Source organism: Bacillus rossius, chromosome 1 (assembly GCF_032445375.1).
Source record: "Bacillus rossius redtenbacheri isolate Brsri chromosome 1, Brsri_v3, whole genome shotgun sequence".
NCBI lineage: Eukaryota > Metazoa > Arthropoda > Insecta > Phasmatodea > Bacillidae > Bacillus > Bacillus rossius.
The window spans coordinates 74,710,858-74,735,629 of record NC_086330.1 but is presented as its reverse complement, the minus strand read 5'-3'; the positions used below and the strand labels follow the sequence as shown (position 1 = coordinate 74,735,629).

Genomic DNA, 24,772 nt, shown 5'->3' with positions numbered 1-24,772 from the left:
CGGCCATTGCAACCAACATCGAGAAAGAGAAATCTATAATTTGCATCAACAACAGCCAAAAGTACAATACTATTAAAACCTTTGTAGTTATAAAAATATGATCCATAACATCTGGGGACTTGAAACTGAATATGCTTTCCATCCATAGCCCCTAGGCAGTTGGGGAAGTTCCATTGATCATAAAAGTCTCGAGAAACCTTTAACCATTCTTCTGTAGTGTTGGGAACCTGTAAAATAAATGTTTGTCATGTACCTTTTGTACACGCTCTTGTTACAGGATGAAGAAACACAGATTTTTTCACAATCATTGCCTGCCAGTGATCTCACCCACGAACAGTCTATTCCAGTAGATCACGAAGAAACAATTGATGTGTGCATGCAAGAGGTTCCAGATGAAGGGACAGTTACTGCCTATGATTTGTCGCCTGCCCCTTCCGGTTCATCTAGTATAAATTCTGGACCAAGTAGGAAAAGAAGGAAAGTGAATAGCGACATGGCACCACTTTTTGAAAAAGCAGATACAATTTTGAATACTGTGCAGTCCAGACTTGGCTCCCAGTCACGCTCAGAATCCGGCACGCAATTGTTTGTCAGATTTTTGGCTGAACAGCTTGAAAAGATTCACGATGAAGAGTTAAGGCTGGTAACACAACACAAACTGCAAACAGTTGTGATGGAAGCGCAACTACAAGATATGCGGAAACGCCGACCAACGAACAATATAACCTATCCCGAATATTAAATAATTTTGTTAAGAAAAGTGTGCAAGATAAATGTAACATATTTGTTTGTATTTTAAATTGTATTTATTTTCATCCTGTTTTCCAAACTTTTGTTACCTATTTATGTTTACTTACCTTTAAATAATCGTCTTTTAAGGCATCATAAATAGCTCTACAGGTAGGTGGAATGATTCCGCTCAATGTGGACGCAGGTATTCTGTATGCAAAGCTCAAACTTTGGTAAGTTTCGCCCGTTGCCAAAAACCTCAATGTAACAGACAACCTGAAAATATAATATACTTGCTGTAACTCATTCAAAATGCTTACAAGTGTTATGTTTTTCTCATATAAACATATACCTACCTTTTCTCAACAGAAATACTTTGCCTCATATTTGTGCTCTTTTTTTTAATGCGTGATTCAACTACCCTTTTTAATTTTTGAAATGATTGCTCATCCATACGGAGGTAGTTTTTGTATGATTCTGGATCTTCCATTTTTAACTCCTCGTTCACTAGCCTATGTACACAGCCAGCCCCTTCATCACGCCTCTGTATCCAAGGTCTTGTCCACCACCTACGCCTTCTCCATCTGCTACTTTTCAATGCACATGCTATTTGTATAGCACAAATAACACCTACAACACCAAGTACTGCTTCAATGTCAGAATTTTTCTCCATTGTTGAAACACTATTGTTTACAAACTTTCTTGTTCACCAAAGAGAGTTGTGTGTATGGTTCACACTAGCTAGTATACAAGTTAGAGGTCACTTTCTTGCACACTTTAGATGGTCACTTTCTTGTACAAGAAAGAGTCCCGTGTGTAGTAGGCTTAAGTAATTATTACAGACGGTCTGGTCATGGATGTGTATCTGGTAATTTTATAAAGGGTGCCATGTTTCCTGCCGCAAGCCCTTGTCTCACCCGTCTTCTTCTACAGCCGGCTGAGAGCGGACGTCTCTGCAGTCACCCCGAGGACATCACAGTTGTCTCACCGATAAGTAGTTCTGTTCAGTTGATTAATTCAAATAGTTTTCTCTTCACCCTCAGGGTCTCTCTCGGTCGGTGGGGCTGTTTAATTAGTGATTTATATACTCTCCGGAGTTTTTAACCACCTGTGTTCTAAGTAAAGGCTTGAGGCAACCACGTGTGTGGTCCGCCTCCTCAACTAAACCGATTCGTGCCTCGGGCGTTTTTTTAACAGTATCACGGAAGGATTGTATGAGGGTGTGCAATGTGTAAGTAAATAAAACCAACTTAATTGAATCACGTGTCTTTGTGTTCGGGGGGGCCACGTGGGTCCTTAACCAGTCAGCGGCGTGTGGGACGCCCTAAGAGCCCACTGTGGTTAAGTATAAGCGTGCCCGACGCTGAGAGCGGGCTCGGGTAGGGACAGGTGCTGAATTAGGTATCAGGAGGGCTAATATCTCACCGCACACGGGCCACGTAACGCTCTGAGTAAGAGCATCTAGCCGGGTCCACGTGCCCACTCACGTGGTGGCGCCCACTATTTCCACCAATAATTCAACCGGTACGCCCTCACACTTATTGGAATTGGCTCTAGAATATAATAGTGAATAATCTGTACTTGTCTATGATTTGTTTTTTTTTATGTAAGTGTATATAGTGGTGTTTTTTTTATGGTTGTTGGCTAGTGTTATATATGTATGTGCACTATATGCAAATGGTAGTTCTGATAGTATATGTTCATAATAACTAATATACTGATATCAGAATAGCTCAAAATTGGTCTATATTGTACATATATTAATACTTTATAAGATATGTATTGAAATATTATTTGAGTTAAGAAAAATTGTTACTGTAAAGTGTAGATGATTGATTGATTATTAAAAAAAAAATTCCTTGTAGACTGTTTCGCTAAGTAATTTAGGTTCTGTGAAGACATTTTAAACAAAAAGATTCGACTCATATTTAGGCCAGGTCACGTGGTGCCCTGGTCCGCACATAAGAAGCAGGAATTGCCGTTGGCATGTTTTACAGTTCCGTTGAGTTCAAAGTTAACACTGACATCTTGAGTAACATATTATGAATAAAACCCTTACCAGAGACCACTCGCACTTTGTTCTTCATCCATGCGTGTTACCTACCCAGGGGCCGGGGCATGTGGGACAACCACAGATCCCACCGACAACCATTGTTTGGTAATGTTATAGCATGCCTGTCGTCATAGGGGGCTGGTGGGATTGACTTATAGGTATAAGGGGGAATCAGGCCTAGCCTCATAAAGGACATGTCACAGCTCAGGATGGAGTCTCACTTTGGGTCCACGTGGTAGCACCCAAATATATGTCCGATTATCTACCTAACGAGCTACATAAATTCCCCACAATAGCTCTCTCATCATTTTTAAGAACAACAAAACAAAAACAACAACAAAAAAATGCCTGGGAATTTTCCATTGAAAAAATAATCCTTGTTGCAGGATAAGGTGATTTGGTTATTACTCAACTATTCCAATGTGAATGAGAACAGTATCAACAGTATAATATATCTCAATAACACAATTTTTTTACCATCAATTCAGCATGTTTTAAATTTAATAAATTACATGTAAGTAAAAATGAATTAATTTTACAATTAATTATTTTTTGTCAATATTATGTAATTTAGGAATATAAGTAAATTTAAAATTAATAATTTTTTTGCATTTTATACATTTAAGGCAGAGTAATATTTACACCCAAATGTGGTGTTTTTCTTTGCTAATTATTTATAAATTGAACACTATGTTATGGATAAAATTCTATAGTGTTTCAATTTATAAAAAATTTTAAGTGCAAAACAAATCACATATTTTGGACAGTATTTATAAATTTCAAATTTGAACAATATTTTAAAAAATAAAAAAAGGTATCACAGAATCTTAAAATGTTTCAAAATCAAATTAATTAAAAAATAATTCCATGAATTCTTGCACCTTCCATTAGGAAGTGAATCACCAAGAACAACTTTGTTTTTAGTGATAGTAAACTACTGGAAATAGTGGAGAGAAATCGCCCCTTGGCAAAGTAAAAAAAAAGCACATAAGAAGGCAGGAATGAGTTGGAAGAATGGGATGACAAAAAGGCCAGAAACCCCATTTGGGGTAGAGTAAGACGAGGGGAAACAAATACATTCATATTTCCTTGCTGCCATGACGTTTGTCATCCAATATAGATAGGTATTGTTCTGCCATACTCGACTTGCAATGCCACGTGTCTCGCATGCACAAGAAACTTTCTTTCATTTGTTAAGTCTTATCGCTGAGTGCTCCTACTGACCCTAATTCCCTATCAGACACTGTACATGAAAACAGTGATAAAATCTAAAAATAGGGTACATTTACAGTAACTATAGCCACATCATTATCAACAGTGATAAGATTTATATTAATGTAGGGGTAAACATGACTGTGAGGCAACAAATAAGGTATTAAAACTTTTAAATTAAGACACATTGCTAAGTTGAGCTCAGTTTATGAAAATAAATACCAATTACAAAACAAACAAGTGTTTTTAAATAAAGTTAAATTTATTTCACAGTACGTTTCTTAACAATTCACGTTTTAATTCAAAATAATATCTATATATTTGTGTGATGCAAACCAAGCAGCTGGAACCACGCCAACTGCAAGTTGAACACGAACACTCAAACTACGCAAATACAAGTTATTGTTGGTGCTGCAACCAGCCGCAAGTATCTCCTCAAGCAACAGCGTGCGATGTCTTCAATATGTATATATGCACGTGCATACTCTCTTGAAGAGTTTGAACACTGCAGAAATATGACATCACCATTCACAATGCTTCATAGATGTCACCACAATGTTGTGAGAAATATAGTTCATCTGCTTCACAAAAAAAAAAAACTATAGACATTGAGAAATGTAATGCACTAACCTAAATGTATTCAAGGGGTTCATCATTTGTGTGTGTATCAATGAACACGTATTTACAATGGCAATACAGGAATTATTCATTAAACAACAGTTAACTGTAATAGAAGGGAGGAATCACAAATAAAACACCTGTTGGTGAAGATTCTTTGTACTTGAGAGAGATGTCAAATGAACACCATTCTAACAGATACGACTGCAAATTGTGCCACACAAAAAACAAAACAGCCCTTTGACACACATTCCTTACTGCATTTGACTGCCAGAAGTGGTTTTTGTATTTTTTTGAGTGAAACTTCATACTATTTTCACATATGGAAACATTTTCTTACTCATTCATACCAAAAAAACTGAGTCATGTATGAATAACAAAATGTGACAACCAATACAAAACTACTTTAATAAACATTTATATTATTTTTTATGCCCCAAATTTCCAATTCTTTAAGTTAAATAATGGTTTTGCGATATTGTTAGACCTACACAGAAATTGGCTCTCAAATGGCCTTCTCTCATTGGCTGTCAAGGAAGCCACCTTGGTCTGCCACAGACTGTGGCCCCTCCCGTAAGCCAAGCCAGCCAGAGATATTCTCTTGTGATCCCTGACATAATACCAGTCTCTCCACCAGTTTTAGTTTCCAGCCAACTCTTGGTGACAAGATCAAATTACAAATTACTGTCCAGAATTCCAGGTCTTAAGGTGGGTCTCATATACCATGATTTTTTTCATTTTTTTTTGTGATTTCTGTAAATTTAATTTACCTCTCTTGCATTTGTTGTTGTCACAAATAATTTCATGAAACATTTACCAAGTGTGACACAATAACTGTAAAAGTCGTGCAAGTGACAACAATTACACACATTTGCACATTTTACAAGGAGGTATAGTATTAATTTTACCCAAACTAGCCCTAAAATAATAAATATGAGAAAATGAAAAAAAAAATAACAAAAATCCCCATTGTGTGAGGAAACCCTACCTTATTGAAGAAATATATATGTGAGTTGTCAGCATTAGACAGGTTTGGGAAAACAGAAAACAAACTTCAGGTTAGTTACAATTATGCAAGTAAGCATATATATTACTTATAAATATCTTAAAAATAACAGATAATGCATACAATATATCTACAGCAAACATTAACAACAACAAAAATAGCACACGGTGCTGATACAGCAAAACATGTCAGAATTGCAATAAAACCAACATGAGAGAAAATGCAATAATCTACGCAGCTGGTGAAGTGGAGCCTCTACAACTTGCTAACTGCCAAAAAATTTCAACCAGGACATCTAAAATCATCTATATTTTTCAGCATACCTTACTCAACAGGAAGAATCTTAAACAGCCTTTCTTGGCTGTATTAAATCAATGCAAGTTGAAATGGTCTTGGAATAACTCACTATTATGCACGCAAATCTGCGAGCTACTGCCTGCATGATTCAAATCACTAACACTGGCAGTCAAATGCACAAGAAATCAATCAATTGAATCCACAAGAGAAAACTGGAAAACCCCATTCATGCTTGTTCCTTTACTATAAAAATTGCACCTATGTACACTTTCGCCAGCAAATATATATATATACTTATATATATGTGTGTGTGTGTGTGTGTGTGTGTGTGTGTGTGTGTGTGTGTGTGTGTGTGTATATATATATATATATATATATATATATATATATATATATATATATATATATATATATAGTTTTTTTTTTGCAAATTTTGGAAGCATAAATATCATTTCAGTAACAGTTTCAAATCATTTGCACAAAAAATCCTATAAACATAAAAAGTTATTTTCCCAACCAAACACTTGCAATTTGTAATTGAAAAATATTTTAAAATAATCATTAATAATATTAAACAATCACTAGTTCAACAAATCACACATAACATGAATAAACATTACAAAATGAGGGAACAAAGTTGGTAAGTGTTGAAATGAACACTTCTGGTAGTTCTTCAAACTCACTGCATCTCCAGCCACAACATGGCCAAGGGAAAAAAACTTATGATTTATATCAATGAATCTGTAACATCACCCCCATATGCACCGTGCCAGTTATTACCGCTTGTTTAAAACAAAAATGGAAATTATTTCAGCAGCCTCAAAATCTGAAATGTAAACTTTTCAAGAAACATAACGACCTGACAATACAACTTCTCATTGCTGCGACACTTCTCTGCGTCATTCAACTGGACAGGTGGCTCATCATGTCACAGTGCCACTCAACCTTGGTATGCGATCAAAATGGCTTTTCGACCGAGTGGCTGGTGTACTTACATAATGATGGCGCATATGCTTCAGCACGTTGCAATGACAATTATACCAAAGGTGGTAATCTTGGTGGTCACCTCACAATCAACTTTTCCTTCATCGCATTCTTTCTCAATGTAAGATGAACTAACCGAGTTTAGTTTGTTAGCTCAGTTATCTAAAAATTTGTGTGTTCACATTAGCCGTTGGTGGCAACATGATGACAGCGCAAGAAGCATTTGATATCCAGATCTCATATGGTTCAGGCACGCCAATGGACAAGTATAATGATGCAGGAGATAAATGTCAAGGATGTACCTCACAATTTGAAATTAAATACAAAAAATAACCAATACAAAACAAATGGATATATAATTACAAATTTACTCCAAACATTCTTTATTGCTAAACACTAGAGGTATAAGGAATTGCGAAAAGATTAAGGACGTCGCAAATGGGATGAACACCAAATTTGGTAAAAACATTTAAGAAATCTGTGGTCTCTGATGTTACATCACTGCAAAGCAATAAGAAAAATTAATAAGTGTAAACAAAATTAAAAATCCAAATATTCTTGAGAAGTACATCAGGAGCACACCATGTTTTCGTACTTGTCACATCAGCAGTGCTGGTGACCAGACTGACTGCTGCCAGCATAATAATCCAGTAAAAGCAGGATGGGGGTAGCAAACCAAACAATGCAAGTAGCAAACAGCCGAGATCTTCCATTTACAAACACGTTACAAATCTGTCAAAATGGGAACACACTACAAACAGTGCCGTTAATTTTTAAGACTTCTATTATTTTTCTTGTGTGTAACTTTTTTTTACAATGGTAATGTACAACCCCATAGCACATATTTATTAATTTTTTAAGGAAATAATTTTTTTTGCATTGTTCATAAACTTAAAAATTAGCAAAATAAATGCATTTATTTTTACATTTAATGAGCCATTAAATTAAAACTATACATAAAAAATACAAAATCTGCTGTGGAAGATTTTATAGGCACAGTCACACTTTTCAACCTGGCACTCTTTGGCTTGACACACATGCCCGGCACCGGTCCAGAGCTTGCACTCAGGTTCACAGTAGAACGCTGTAAGTACAGGCGCAATGTGATGCCAGAGACTTGTTAATCAGTAACGCTCATTTGTATTGTTATTGCCATGCAGCAGTTTATTATATTTGTTTTAAAAATCACTGAATTGTACATTTATTTTTCTTTGGTAGGTATTCCAGTAAAACCCTCTTAAGAAAATTTCCTGCATAATAAGTTTGAATAATTTAGCACTGGACCTATAAATATACAAAATTTTAACCTTTCAATAAAGTTTCCCTGTTAATCAGTATTAATTTTATAGTAGTACCTTGATAAATGGCTTGACAGATTTACTGTATACTGACGTTCGATAATCGTGCAAGATCACTCATTGGGCACGGCCGTGGTTGCCAGACTGAAGTCCTTCACTGTACCTAACATGTAGTGGATCCATTTGACTTTCATTAGTTACTTTATAAAACTAATTTATTCTTGAAAAAATTTATTCAAAAATGAAAGTCTCTAAACATGGACTTAAAGTGTCTGCAAAAATTACTTCATTTATAATTTTTTATTATTTACATTTACTTATTGACAGATCAAGCATCTTTACACAGATCTTGTAGGTAGAATGAAGTGTCAAGGCAGGATAGAAATCAATATAACATTGCTTAAGAAACAACACCGCCTGGCATTTTTTTTTAAATTTAGTTTTTATTCCTTCATGGAAAGTGAGCATTTACTGTAGTCTCAATATGTGAATTCGCCGAAAATCCAACATAATTTGTTGCTTTGGTCTTTTTTCTATCACTGGCTATCATTCAGTTCCAGCATGGCGCATAAAGTTATTTAGCTCGCCTGAAAAATTTTCTTTTTGTCATATAGGTGTTGTTTCGTTAACGACGTTATACGTATAATAAAATAACTGATTAGCTATAAACTCGTGCAGTAAAAACTTGCGAACATAGAAGACTACAAATGATAAGACCAAAAATCTGACAGCTCAAAAGCACACTACATATGTTTGAAAGACTTGCTGAAGCCAGACACTTACCTAATAACACACTTAAAAAAAGAGACCTGTATTTTATCATAAAGCATAGCAACTGAGAAAAACCACAATACACATAAGGCCAACAATTTGTGTAATCTTTTATGTAAGTCATTATTACACCAACAGTGGATCAAAACTACCAAACTCCAGACTTTTAATGCTGACAGAAACCATTTTAAGATTTTCCATTCAAACTGTGAAAAGTTTATGAAATGACTTATTCTGCTCATTATTGCTCTAAAAACTAACAGACACACTCTAGCACCTGCAGTTACAAAAATATTTTCCAGATACTCTCTTACATTTTACATCAAGAATTATTACATCATTACTTTTGTTGCAAAATTGATAAGTTTTAATCAACCAACATTCTTAATAAAAATTGTCACAATTTCAAAACATAGGAATAAAAATAACCACCAACAGGAGAAATTTATGGACAGAGAACAAAATTAACTAGGATTAATCTACTTACGCCACAGATGAGAGAGAGCATTTTTTTTTTTTAGCATAACACAAATTTCATTAACTGTGTTAATGATACAAAATTAATTAAAACAATCTGGTGTCAAAAACATTACCAAGGCTGTATCTCCCATTCTGCTATCAGCTCTGTTCCCTACTTACTATCTAACGGTTTTGACAACTTTGTCTACACTTCAGCCATAGTTTACATTGCAACACATCAATTAACTACAGCAATAGAACTTTTTCTATACCAATCTATTATAAACTGTCACACACAACAACATAATTCTTAGTAATTTTAAACTTTTTTTAACTAATATTATTAAAAAATATTTTTACAAGATTGACCATTCAGTTAACGAACAGCCAAGTAACCAGTTTGGTAAAACAATGTACAAGCAAAACAAAATTTTATAAGCAGCTATAAAAAAAATAAATTACTTCCTCTAAAGAATTCTATATAAAATCTACACAATCGTGGCAAAAAAACAACTTCTGACAGTTGTAACGATCTTCACGAATGCAAAAAGATGTAAGCGATAGCCAAAACAAAGAGTATTCAAAAAATAAAGGGTTAAAATGATTGTAAAACAGGGTGTAAGGGCAACGCGAGACGTGTTATAACTCCATATCCTGGGCTTCGTCCTCGCTGAAGTCGGACATGGAGGATTCGCTGTCGGAGGAGACGGCTTGGTTCTCCTGGTCGCGGAGCGCCGCCTCCGTCGCGTACTTCTTCACGTACTCCTGCACCTTCTTCTTGTACTCCTCGGGCTTGTGGAGGTACATGGCCGCTGCATCCCCGTTCAGAGGATCGATGGGGTTGGGGTACATCAACAGCTGTGGGAGGAACGACTCGAAAATGTTCGATAGGTCGTACAGAGCGGTCCACGCCTGGTTGATGACGTCAAGGCACACGGTGCCCGACACCTCGTCGATGTTGGGGTGGTAGACGGTGTTCATGAAGCCGATGGAGGGTGACTTGAAGGGGTAGTGCTCCGGGAGGTGGACCCGCACCTTCCACACGCCACCCTCGTACGGCGTCCCACGCGGCCCGTAGAACTTTACGCAAAACTCATTCAGGCCACCCAGGATCGTCACCTCGTGCTTGCTCTCGATGAGCTTGATGACATCCGTGTCCATCCGCCGCTTCCCGGCGCTCGGAGACGACATCTTAGCAGCTCACGGGACGACACACCATAGGAAACCTTGTATCGTCCTCCGTCCGTAGCACTGCGGAAAAAACAACATTACAAAGAAATACAGCCCGCTCACGTTACCAACATCCTAATTTTAATCAACTAAGGAAAATAAAAATTATATTCACATAAATTGTTATTTAATTTAAAACTTCATAATGCAGTCTTTTACTACCAGACACCCGTTTCCAGATATTAGCGCTCTGCTTATCTGCAACAGACAAGGAAGTTGAATCATGTCATTATTTGGTTCTAAAGCTTCCCAAAAATCAGCATTCACCCCCTGCAGGTAATTGAGTCATGTAGGTCACCTAATTTCTGGTGAATCGATTCCAGAACATGAAAATTTAAGAAAGTCTCTAACTTGTATTACTGGTATGACCTAGCCAAGCATGTTGTTTCAAAAAACTGATGTCCAATTGCAGATATTAGTTTGATTTAGTGCTACATGACCTCTTGAATTTTGAGATGTTCTCACTTACAGTAATGAGGGTGCTCATTATAGTAGTCATCATTTGTTCAATAAACATGCTAATTATTAATATTTTTTTAGCTTAGTGTGTGAATTATACAAAGAAGTTCTTCTTAAAAGGAAAGATTTCCATCTATATCCAACTAATACACAAGAAATATCTTGCAATATCTGGCCAGCATTTAATTTTCAGGGGTTTTTCATATTGTATGCAAAAATCATGTATCACAACAATAAATTGTAGAAAGAAAATTTAAGAAAAATTAAATTTTACACGATTTTACTTGTAATTTTATAGAAAACATATTATTTTAAATTTGCAAGAGAAAAATTAAATTTAGTACAAACCTATCTTCTCCCCTACCACCAAACCCCCAAACCATCTACTGAACTTTCCTGCTCCCATTATTTAAAATGGTTCGACAATATGTACAAGCATATGATAAAAGAATTAATCAACAATCAGAGAAGAATACAATGAAATGAATGAGAGTCAAATTACTTGTTATTGCTGAAATTTAAATAAAATATGTAATGTGCAGCATAAATACAAATTAAAAAAAAGATTATTTTTGTTCCAACAGAATACTGTACTGTTACAGAAAAAAACCCTCAGAAAACTGCAGGATAGCTGCCAGATTTTCTCTAAACTGCAATCAAAGTCACAAAAACGATGTTAATTTCTAGTTTGTTAAACAGCAAGTCATTAGTAGAACAATACTGTAACCAGACATGAGTTTATACTATATCTACTTGACTATTTGAAAGAGACTTTTTTTCTAATTGATAATTTGTTGGTTTCTTGTTGGTGTCGCCAGAAATTAGCTACTTCCTAATCATAAGCTTGAAAGCATTGTTTCTTTTCAATACGTACACATATCAAGTACGCCCATTCCATTTTAGTTGCAGTTCTCTCAGCAAATCACAAACATCGAGTTGCACTTGCCAACAACTCAGTCGAGTGATTCATACCCTTCAATGCAACATTTCTCATTTTTCTTGTTATAGTTTGTTGGGTTACAATGTATTTTTATCAGAAAAAGCTTCAAGAATAAAGAATTCTTGGGCTGTATATCAGCATACTCTGTACAGAAAAAAATAATTTATTAAACTAAAGGTAATTTGTGGTGTCAACATGTAAGAAACAATATAATATGCCCAGTGTTTAGCATTTATTTATTTCATTAATGTAAAATAATTTATGGAATCAATATAAAAAATCACTATGCAAAAGCAAAATAAAGATGGCCAAAATTTACAAAAGCTAGTGTTTAGGTACAGTAATTTTACAAAAACATTTTTGGATTTTCTCCAACCCATTTTTAGGAATAAAAAATTTATTTCACAATTGGAACTATAGTTTACCTTGATATGTTCTTTGTTATAGTTTGATAACACCACTATGAGTCGTAGTTTGATGTGTTTGAATGCACAGACTCCAGCTGCAGCCTTGTGTTGAGCAGTTTGGTTACTGCAGTAACACATGCTACTTTGAGTAGTTGAGGCTACATTTCTTCCTATACGTGATTGTTATACAACATGTGTCACAGTTTTATCATTTATTCAAGGTCGCATGGAGTCATTGGACAGTGAAAAAAAAACTCTTCTCTCATGAAAATATCTACTTCTCCACATATATTCTTCCAACCTCTAGGAATAACCTCAACAAGGTACAGGTTATATTGAAAAAGGAATCAACTGGACCCATGTATCAATATTGATACAGTTCATGTCATCCAAATACACATCTGTTGTCACAGTACATTCCTTTAATAACATTTACGAACCTTATGTACTGCTGTTGGACAATGCTCAGTAGCAAGCAATCGCTCCACTTTGCTATACCCTCTACTAACACACACTCCTCATCCAAACTGTTCCATTCTCGAACTGTTCTTACCAGCTGTTCTCCTCCTCTCTCCATAGTTTTCCCCCTGCTACTGTACCAAGGGGCCTACAAATACCTGCCGAACCATTTCAGGACTTCTCTAGGGCCTTTTAACAAAGGTTTCTTTAAAAAATTTTCATTACAGGGTTAATTTAATTTATATATAAGCAAAATCAAAAATGATATGAAATATACTTAACTACTAGCAGGAACATGCCAAACTATATGTTAGAAAGCTGAAACATTTTCAGAGAGAATTTCTACACTATATAAGTGAATAGTCTCCAACTATTCAATGCATGTCAAAACACAAAATGCAAGTCAGAGAGGCTGCTGGGAATACAAGCTTTGTGACTTCCAACTCTGCTTCTGTTTATTTTGAGTCTTATTGTGACTTTCATGGCTTCTTGTAAGCTGCAGAAGTTCACATTTATTCCATTTCTGTTGAGGGATGTGCACAAAAACCTTGCAACCACAGACTTTCAAGTTACATAGGTTTACCCGTTTACCATTCCAAGCTTCTTCTGATGTTTTATTTATTACATCTACAGTAGTGCAATAGTTCTTTAGGTAAAACAGTAGTATTACATGCCTCAGCCCAGTTTTTCTCTCTTATATGTTTCCTGGAGCATTGGGTGAGCTTTTTCGACAACTGTCTCATTTGAACACTCAGCAACCCCATTTAGTTCTGGTTAATATGCCACAGTCAGTTGATGTATGATGCCATGAACTCAAACAAAATCTTCTAGTGCATAGTTAATGTACTCTTTTCCATTATCTGTACGAATGGCCTTTAACTTCAATACTTTCATTTTCTACAAGAGCTTTGAGTTCTTCAAACTTTGCTTTTACTTCACCTTTAATCTTGAGGACATAACACATTTCTTCCTTCTAAAGTCATCAATGAAGGTCAACATGTAACGTGCACCACCCCATGAATCTAACGGCATAGGTCCGCACAAATTAGACTGTAATAGTTTCCTTTTAGCTCATGTTGTGTAATACTTTGGAAATGCTTTTCTGGTCCTGCTTTCCTTTAACACATGAAACGCATGTTTTGAAATCATCACTTGCATAGCTAATGCCTTCAGCCATACCATCTGGAAGCAGTGACACGTTGTGTCAACTCAGCTGATCCAGTCTTTTATGCCACAGCTCCTACGCAGTACAGTGGTCACTGCTCAATGGGATGCCTGCGGATCATCATCAGCCTGGCCTGACTGTACTGCTTCGGGATGGGAATCTAGTTCCTAAATGCCATTTATTTCAGTGGCAGTGACTTTGACTTCTCCCTGAATGTTGCAGTCACCCTCCAGATATATTTGCCATCCCTTGGATGGAAATTCTACAAACCTGACTTTCTTCCCAATTGTGCGAACCGATAATAAGTTGGCTGACAATTCAGGGACATGACTCACACCTGTTATAGTTCAGGGAATTTGGAACAACCTTGATAGAGTCACATTTCCTTCATCTGTATAGCACAACTTTTCATTGTTAGCACACACAAAAGCTTTACTCTGTGATGGTTTAAAACTCTCCAACCAGCCTTTTTAATCAGAAGTTCTCTGTCTCTGTCTCTCTGTCTCTCTAACTCTCTCTCTGTGTCTGTCTCGCTCTCTCTCTGTGTCTGTCTCTCTCTCTCTAACTCTCTCTCTCTGTCTGTCTCTCTCTCTGTCTGTCTCTGTCTCTCTGTCTCTCTAACTCTCTCTCTCTGTCTGTCTCTCTCTCTCTAACTCTCTCTCTCTCTCTGTGTCTGTCTCTCTCTCTCTGTGTCTGTCTCTCTCTCTCTCTGTCTCTGTCTCTCTCTGTTTCTCGTTTCTCTCTGTCTGTCTCTGTCTCTCTCTCTCTCTATATATATATATACACACACACACACACACAGGTTCTTAATAATACTCCTGGTCCATTGTTTGCTGATGACAAAATCTACAGAGAAATAAATTTCTTAAACAATTTTTATCAGTTCAAAGTGATATTACTGAAATTGACAAATGGAGCAAATTTAATCTTGCCAATCAAGCATGTTTATATACTTGATAACATTCTAATCTCAGTATCCTCTAGCATAAAAGATGTTAGTGTCATCTTAGACTCCAAGTTGTTTATCCACCTACCTACATGTCAACTCTCTAGTATCCATTTCCTACTGGAACCTGAATTAATTACATAATATCTTACACCTTAAATATTGATTTCATTCTTACACTTTACTTAACTTAAGTCAAATCTAAATTAGAATACTGTGCAGTAATTTGGAATAATAAAAATTCTGATAGTAAAAAAAAAATCCACAAAACAAATATTTAAAAATTGTAAGACTCAAGTCACTATAAACTACTTAAATTAGTTTCCCATTTAGATCATAGAGAATATTTAGATTCTCTTTAATACAATTTTTAAAGTTCAAAACTTAATTGTAAATATTTACTTGACAATACTGGTATTGGAGTTTCACCAGTTTAATAGTCCCCTACAATCTATGTTATGTACTCTACACCACAAAAATGATTTAATTTATAGATTAATTTCTAACTTTAATAAATCAGATAAAATTGTCTCATTTTAACTAATTTATAACCCTTAATCATTTAATTGTTCTGTAATTGATCTGTATTTGTCCTAGTAATGTTGTATTGCATATTACAATTATTGTTCTGTATATCGTTCCTCGTTTATGTTCATGTTCATGTGTTTTCATTATATGTTTTCACTGCTGGTTGTTGCGACTGCTTGCAAGTGGTGCCTATCTGCATGGTTGGTTCCGCAGGTAGCGCCCACCTACCTGTAGTGCCAGCCTTGCCTTCGGTGCCTGGCTACTTGCAGTGCTTACATTTACATTATGTCTCTAAAGTCAAGGTGTAGTTATAAATGCTTGTTGTGGCTAACAGAAACTAAACTTGCACATTTTATTTTAATTTTAACTTTTAATTTTATTTAATTTTGCTAAGATTCACATCTATCTTGTTTTGTTGCTTTCCTGTGACCAGTCAAAAGTGTGCCATGACTCTAGACATAATGTATATGTTATGTATTTGTTTTCTCTAGGTAAATGTATTGTTTGTATGTGTGTATGTCATGCCCACCATTAATGTTCTCAAACTGTCTGTGGGCATGTCACAAATATAAATAAAAAAATTAATAAATAAATATTAGATTTTTCTTCTACTTCACATTTGATGACTCTTTCATTCATTTTGTTTCTGACAAAAAAAAGACAGCTTCACCTGATGCAGCTTCTGTGGAGTTCTTATTACTTTTTATCAGGAGCTTCTACTTCACGAAGTCTGTGTTAAGTTTTGCTCCGGAATGTTCCTAGGCCATAACCATGGGCATGTATTCTTCCGACAACATAAGCACTGCCATCAGCTCATCAGTCATCACCTATAGGCTGCCCTATATAACTCAGTTGTTCTGTTGTCATAAGAGCTGTCATGTATTCTTCAATCATCTTATACTAAACCAATGTCTGGTGGTGCAACTTCCCTTAATAGTGTAACTCTTCTGTACAAACCTGTGTCTTCATAGGCTTTCTTCAGTTTTTCCCATGCTTCTTTAGCAGTTTTCGCTAAACGTATAGTATATTCAAAAAGACACTGTGCTTGCCCCATGAGACCAATCTTGGCACGTGCCTTCTAATACTTCTTCCTATAAATGGGTCCTTCAAGTTTGATCGGTTCTATACATTCCCATAAATCCTCATGAATAAGAAACGTTCCATTTGAACCTTCTAGTTTTTCAATTACATGCAGAGAACTACTGCCAGCCATTGTAACTGTGGTTGTAGTAATATTGTTGTATTAGTTTAACTGTTTGATGTCATAACATCACTTTAACACAATTAATGGTATAAAAACACCCAAAATACAAAAGTATGATGAAAAAACAGCATAATTTCTTTGAAATAACACATTTACCAACTTACAGCAAGATTATGCAAGATGCTGCATTTCCTTGTAACGTGCATCCCACCATCGTCATCAATACAAGTGTTTAATGAGATGCGCACAAGCAGAAGACCATTTTTGTGTTCTGGGCCCATGACGTGTTCAACACATCATTGAACTTAATTTTATAGAAGACATAGTTATAAAGACCTGCACCATCAAATACAGCAAAACATGGTAATATATCATAATTTAAAAAAACACTGAAAAACAACACACAAAGGATCACACAATCATAATTGCCAAACTAATTTCAACAATTAAAAAATCTTCATTTTATTTAAATGGCCTTAATCCAGTTATCCACATTCCTCCCCCCCCCCCCCCCAATCAAAAAAAAATTAGTGCACTGATTTATTTCCATAGTTTTTGATAGTAATTTACTCTTACAACAGTATGGCCAGGGCGTTAAGACACATGTTACTACACACAAACGTCTACCAATCAAAACTGTTATAGGTGATTGTGAAGTGCAACTGTTTTAAAGAGAACACAATAACAGGTATCGTGTTTCCAGTAATATCAATTCACTGAAATCCACTAACAAACGGAGAAAGGTTGTCCAGCAGCAGGACACTGGACTCCCATACCAGAGGTCCCAGGTTCAAAACACGGTCAGGTAAACCTGATTTTGATTTCTCATGCGTTCCAGGCCAATCCTGGGATGGTGTTTCACTGTGGCAATGGCTGACTCATGCCCTGATATACCTGGCCTGAGTCGTTTGTTACCGCCTCTGATGACCTCGGTCAGCAAGCCATCAGGCCCAAATGAAATAGATATTTTGGTTTATATTGAGCACAAGAGACATTGAAACAAAGGCTAACGGAAAGAGGGAGGCATGCCTTTCTAGTGAGGACAAGGAGGGAGTGGAAATTTGAAAATGCATTTTTATACCCTCACCCACTTCCTAATCACTGTGTATAACAGCATTGCAAATTTTGTAGAAGTAGTTTAGCAGAAATCACAGTTTTAATGGTAAAGTTATGTGCAACAATTCAATCACCTTTACAAACTGATAAACATTACCTGTATGTAATGTAAATATAGTGACTAAAATTTGTGCTGAAACTGTTTTCCACGAGGTATGTCCCTGATCCTGTTGTTGCCACCGTAATCTTTTCTTGATACTTGCTGAAACTTGATCCTGTGGTTCTCCAGAGATCCTTAGGAATACAGCGTAGCCGAGACTGTTTTCAAAACAGCCTTGTATGAACATTTTTCATTTGGTACATTATGGTCGGGGGAAAGTGTTTTCCAACCTAATTGGTTTCCATTTCAAGAGAATATTCAACAAATATCCTACAATAGGAATAATTGCTCCCAACTTGTAAATAACAGTACAATTATTAGTTTACACAGTGTATTTAGCAGTCTGACAAAACAGTAAACTACTGGTATACTACACATTGAATCACAATTATGTTTTATAGAATGATTAAGGAAAATGTTAGGAAATAAAAATTAAATTCATTTTTCAATTTCAAACAACATGCAAAAGTCTTGTTTCAAGAATCCAACATGGTGAAAATAATATAAATAGGTATTGATTTATACTCGCAATTGGGATTTCACCCAGTGGAAAGGAGTCCTGCCCTTTCACAAACTCTCTCCCCCTCCCCTTTTTTTAGTCATTTTCTCAGATCCCATGCATCTCTCATCCCCAGCAATCTTTCCTCCAGCCAATTCCACTCCCTCCCTGTCCTCCCTAGAAAGGTGTGCCTCCCTCTTTCCGTTCACCTCCATACTGTCTGCAGCTTCCACTATCTCTCCACCCTCCATACCCACCTCTGTATACCCTATTCCCAGGTGACCCAAGCCATCCTCACCCTTTATCACCTTATACAGTCTAACCTTTCCACCCTTCTCCTCCCCCGAAATGCTCCCCACCCATTTCTGTCCCACTTTGCCTTTCCCTTCTCCACCACATACTCATGATCTACCTTGCAGCTCAACACTGCACCTTCTACAGCTCTCTTACCTCAGTCACTAGGTAGGGGTCCCAGATCACAGTCCCATACACCGTCACTGACCTGACCAATGTGGAGTATGTCTTCTCCCTTACCCTCTTCCCTGCTCCTTGTAGGGTCCTGCCAAGCAGCCCCAGCACCCTCCGCCTCTTACTCACCACTCGCTGAACATTATCTGCCCATCCCAGGTTATTGTGCAGGGTCACCCCCAGGTACTCACAATCGTCGGCCTCCTTTAACTCCTTCCCCTTCCAGCTATACAAATGCCTCGTTATCTTCCTAGAAAATCTAACCACCTTAATCTTTCCAACATTCAGCAACATCCCGTCTCCTCTGTCCATCGATCCATTAGTATGAACATGTTGATATAAAATAATTCTGCCATAGCTAAGGAACTAATAGAAATATCACAATGCAGTTTTACACAGTAACTGGTAAGAGGGTAAGGATATAAAAAAAATGCATTTTCAAACTTTTGTTTACTTTTGTTTCAATGTGCCATTGTGCCCTATATTTACAAAAGTGATTTTAAATCTTCACCCCAAAATCAGGTCTTCGTTTTTTACAATTTGTTTTTCACAGCTTTTCACAACTTGATTTTCTAAATGATGGTCTTTTAGTAAACACCTACACAATACCTACACTTAAACCATTATCTTTTTCAAGTTTTTACAGTGAGTCACTATTCAAAAACCTCAATCATTGATAAGAGTTTTAAACTTAATTCTTGTAATTCACATTTTAATATATTGCTAGTCAAAAATTTTTTTTGTACATTTACAACATTTTTTAAATTAAGTAAGCATTAAAGAAAAAATCTAAAACTTGCTATTTGACACAATATTCTGAACAACTAGGGTCACCAGATATCTATTACTTGGACAAGTCCTCTTTTTGAACCAGTCCGAGCAGGTTTACTACTAAACTAGCAAATGTCCTTGTTTTTCAAGATGTAAAAAAAAAAGTAATACACTTTTGTATGAGTAATTACTGTGATGTATGTGAATCAGATGCATTTAAGTGCCTGCTGATTAAGAACATTACTAAAATTTTGTTTGAATATAACTTGATTTGTAATACATTTAAAGTGTTTCTTCATTTATATTCAGTCTTGATGTAGGCTTTTGGACATACGCCATTGCATAACACATGCTATGCAATGGCGTATGTCCAAAAGCCTACATCAAGTCATGCACTCCCATTGCACAAATCTTTCAAAGATAATATTTATATTCAGTATTACTCTCTAACATTTCCTGCAGTGTACACTCTCAATAAATAGGCTAGGTATGACCATTTATCTTTATGCTAAAATGGAAAATAATGATAATAATAATGCTTAGCTTCAAATAACATACAGTGCAATTCCAAAAAATATTTCTCTTCGGCTTCCTTAACAGTTGCAATTATGTTTCCTCTTTTTGTTTGCTATCACAAGCTAACCCTAATTCAGTACGAGTGCACAAAAGCTTAAATTAAACAATTAGCTTATCAGAATTGATTTTTCTGCTGAAATATCCGTAACAAAAATATAATAAAATACATACAAAAAAGGACAAACAAGAAACCAGATAAACAAACAAGATTTACCTTTCTAGTACGGAAGCACATTACGTCACATTACAAAATTAATCGTTTTGGATTAACATATCTAAAAATTATAATGTACCACCTTACCACTTTATTTAAAAAATCTAAACGGCAGCTCTACTCACATACGACGCAAAAAATTACGCACGTCCTTAAACACTCCTACAACTGACAAAGTGAGTAAACAATAAAATGGTCTGCTGCGCGTTGCAATCAGCTGTGCACATAAAAAAAAATCAGCATCATGACTTATTGCTCGCAGCATTTAATACCTCTCTCTTCCAAAAACTACGTGTTTAAAATAAAAACATGTCACCAAAATTACAGTTTGTTTACTGGCCAACACATGCATCAACAATAAAAAAATGTTAGTAGAAAGTAGTAAAATACGCACCACAAAATTTTTCCAAATCCAAATAATATATTTGTGTGTTTGAAAAAGGGATTAACAAAGTGGATAATTTAAACAGTAAAACTTAGCACTCTACCGTAAAACTGGTAAATATTTATTTGCCAAAGTAACAATATTTCTAGCACAGAATTCCAAATAATCTTCCACCACCCATTGATCCTTTGTTAGCGTTTCGCAATCCCATTCGCCCCATCCACTGCAGTCAGCTGTCGTAGAACCAGTTTGTACAGCTCAGTGTCTAGGTTGGTTGAAAAAAATAATATTGTCTCAGAGGGTGTAGGATAACTGTGCAGCTAAAAACTTTCTGATTCCATAGTAATTTTTTTATTTGCTAATTAAAACGTCAGAATTATGTTTCAAGTACACGCAAATGGCACAATATTACTGAGTTCGCATAGCAATATTTTTAGCAATATCTCAAATTACTACAAACACATGATGACTTCACTCAATCAATTATCCAGGAGCAATATTGTAAAAAAATAAAAACAAGAGTGGGAATGTTTTTCCACTCAACATTTGGCAACACCTACATTAGCAGTTCCCCGATCACTACTTGTGTAAAACCGGCATAAATCTTAAGCTAACCTCTGGCATCTATCAACTATACCAACCGTTCCTTAATAGATGCCATCCCCCTTATCTTACAGCCAACAAGCTAAGTGTGGTAGCATCAGAGTGTAGCATTAGCAATGAAAAATTAAGAATTTTTTTAAAAATAAGTACTAAATTAGGCTTGGAGTTAGGAATAAAATTAGGAGTACAGATAAAAATCTATGGTGTCTAAGATGCGAGTAAATATAGTAAGGGCAGTAATCCAAGGTGTTCGGGAAAGTTAGTGAATAAGCACTGCCTTAACGGATACAACTGTAAACTGACTCGTGGGCCGTATTTAAGAACATGTCCAAACTGAATCCCAATAAGGAAACAAATCGGCAAACGCTTAAATAAACGGTCCCCTGTGTGGAGCTAGAAATTAGTTATAACACATTCAAGCACATTCCATGCACAAAATAGCAGTTTTGTGCATATAGTTCTGTTTTTGTTTAAATTATGTGGAAAAGCACTAATTTTATGCTGATGTTAGCAAGACACAGGGGTGCTAAATGCCATCACTTATGATCTCGTGGCTGAAATCCAGGGTAGGTCTCGTGAATGTTGGTGTGAATTGAAAGTGCTAATCATCTGAGAGGGCACAAGGCTAGCTCTTGCATCTAACCAGTTGACGTCGTACCGACCATGGCCGTTAAGCTCGTGCTCCGCACCGCCAGTACCGTATCCCGTTTTTGGAGTGCGCCCCTTGCCCAGCCGGATTGAGTCAAGCGAGCGCCCCGGGCGTGACCTCAATTAACTGAATTAAAACATCAGGACACGAAACCCCGGGGGCTCGACTACAGAAAACAATACCCAAACGAGGCACTAGGACGAAATTAATTAATCACAAGCAGTGAGCAAGTGCGTCGTAGTGACTCTGTGCGTGCGCGGCACACACAGAACAGAAAACAATCCTCGTTACTAGCCACAGCGTCTACTGGCCTTGATTAATTGGCCTATGATAGTGGTCTAGCCAAACTAAGGGAATTAAAATCCAAACAGTGCTCATTGAGACAATTTGTAGTTAAATTTACAGTCGTCAACTTGGTGCCACTTTTTAAATTTGTTGTGTCCTATATTTGCCCTCGGCCTCCTCTCTCTGCAACCAACATGGCCGCCTCGCAAAGAAAGCCGTATCCCAACATACTTCTCTACACCAGCCGTGGAATATAGGCTACGAGTGGTGCCACAAACATACCATAGATGGCAGCAAGCATTTTGAACGTTATAACAGTGCATATGGATTTATTAATGACTGCATAATATAAAATGTGTGTCAGTGCTATGTATTTTATAAGTAAATAGTGTCCTGGTGTGTGAATTATTGGGAGGGCACAGGATGACCCGTGTGGGGCAAAATATGTCGCTCTTGTCAGTGACCAATGTCTGAAGGAGCTGTATTTAAGCTAGGTCGAAATGTGCCTAGCCAGTAAATGGTGTCACCTCAGAAATTTTAGACATAGCCCTTACCAACATTCCAAACGCTCAGATAAATACAGAAACCTTAGATGAACTAAATTCCGATCATTTACCGGTGCTAACACAAATAAATTTTATTGCTACATCCAACATACAACTCTTTAATAATAAACTAAAGATTACAGATTGGGACGGGTTTAAGATAGAACTTATAGACACCCTAAATCAGCCCCCCGAAATAAATTCACCCGAGGAAATAAATCCACACATAAAACTTTTCACGGACACAGTAAACAATGCCATTAAAAAACACTCTCGCTTTGAAACAAAAACGCAGTTCACTCGAACACACTACCCCGATCTGGATTATTACATTTCTCTTAGGCGGCAAGCCAGAAACAGAGCACAAAGGCTCCGCACAACAGAAGCCAGAAACGAATACAACAGACTGAATAATCTCGTACAGCGCAAATTAAAACAGGAAAAAATAAATCAATTCGGAAACTTAATAAACGAAGTAGCCACAAAACCGCAGGAAATGTGGAAACTATCTCGCAGGCTCCGCGGCAACAAAAAATTTATTTCAACCCCAGCTATTATAACAGCCACCGGGGCTAAATACATCGCAGAAGACAAGGCCAACGCAGTCGCAGACCTACTGGAGAAACAATTCTCCCCGAACACAGACGTAAATGACAGAAACTTCACTTTAACAACAACACAGGCGGTAAATAACTTTTTACAAACAGGCACGCAGTCTGTTCCTGAACCCATAACGTTAAGGGAACTTTTAAAGCTAATTAAAGCCAGTCCGAACAACAAATCAGGCGGCACGGACGCAATAAATTACGAAACACTTAAAAAACTCCCTCTAGAGGCACTCGAATATTTACTGGCGATATTCAACGCAATACTAACACACAAAACTTACCCCGATTCCTGGAAACTTGCAAAAATAATCACAATTCCTAAACCAGGGAAAAACCCAGCCATCCCAGAAAACAGGCGACCTATAAGTCTTCTAAACAGTATGAGTAAAATTTTTGAAAAAGCCTTACTCTCGCGCCTTCAAACACACGCAGAGGAACACGACGTGATTCCAGACATTCAGTTTGGTTTCAGGAAAGGTCACTCAACAATCCACCCCTTAATTAAAATCGTTGAAGATGCTACCGACGGATTTAATAACCCATCTAAAGTCTACACAGTAATGACAATGCTCGACGCAGAAAAAGCATTCGACAAAGTCTGGATTCCGGGTCTTATTCAAAAATTAATAAACTTCAATTTTCCAGACACATATATATACCTGGTGGCCCACTATCTATGGCGTCGTAACTTTTATGTTGCTCTGGACGGGGCTAAATCGACTACTCGCGAACTTACAGCTGGAGTGCCACAAGGCTCCCCACTCTCTCCTTTCTTCTATAATATTTACACAGCCGACATACCGCATGCAAACGCCTACGTACAGATGTATGCGGATGATACAGCCATAATTAAACAATCTGGTAACCTAAGATATGCCATGGTATGCGTCCAAAGGCAGCTAACTGCACTTGAGCAATACTACACTCGGTGGCGAATTAAAATTAATGCAGCTAAATCAACCACGCTTGTAATTTCAAAACGTAGAGGCAGACCAGACAGGGAACTAGAAATTTTTCACCAACCTATTCCTAATGTTTCACAGGCAAAATATCTAGGACTCACGCTAGACAGGACATTACTATGGAGCAAACACATTACTCGAGCAACAAACATTGCAACAGGATCCTTAAGAAGCCTGTACCCAATGTTAAAAGCACCTAATTTACCACGCAGGAAAAAACTCCAAC

The 24,772-nt window shown here is 36.7% G+C and overlaps 1 protein-coding gene across 6 annotated transcripts; it reads right to left on the bottom strand.

Moving 5' to 3' along the window:
- Nucleotides 1–4,235: 4,235 nt before the first annotated feature.
- On the bottom strand, nt 4,236–21,161 carry LOC134537806 (ubiquitin-conjugating enzyme E2 H). 6 transcript variants are annotated; one of them, XM_063378647.1, is made up of 3 exons: nt 20,904–21,152; nt 11,991–12,200; nt 4,236–10,678 (listed from the first exon to the last, which is right to left on the bottom strand). In XM_063378647.1, the coding sequence occupies exon 3, from the start codon at nt 10,616–10,618 to the stop codon at nt 10,067–10,069; it is 552 nt and encodes a 183-aa protein (XP_063234717.1). In that variant the 5' UTR covers nt 10,619–10,678; nt 11,991–12,200; nt 20,904–21,152; the 3' UTR covers nt 4,236–10,066. The 6 variants fall into 6 exon arrangements, with proteins under 6 accessions (XP_063234717.1, XP_063234725.1, XP_063234742.1 ...); XM_063378655.1 differs by lacking the exon at nt 20,904–21,152 and adding an exon at nt 20,597–20,864; XM_063378672.1 differs by lacking the exon at nt 20,904–21,152 and adding an exon at nt 16,930–17,096.
- Between the last annotated feature and the right edge of the window lie 3,611 nt (nt 21,162–24,772).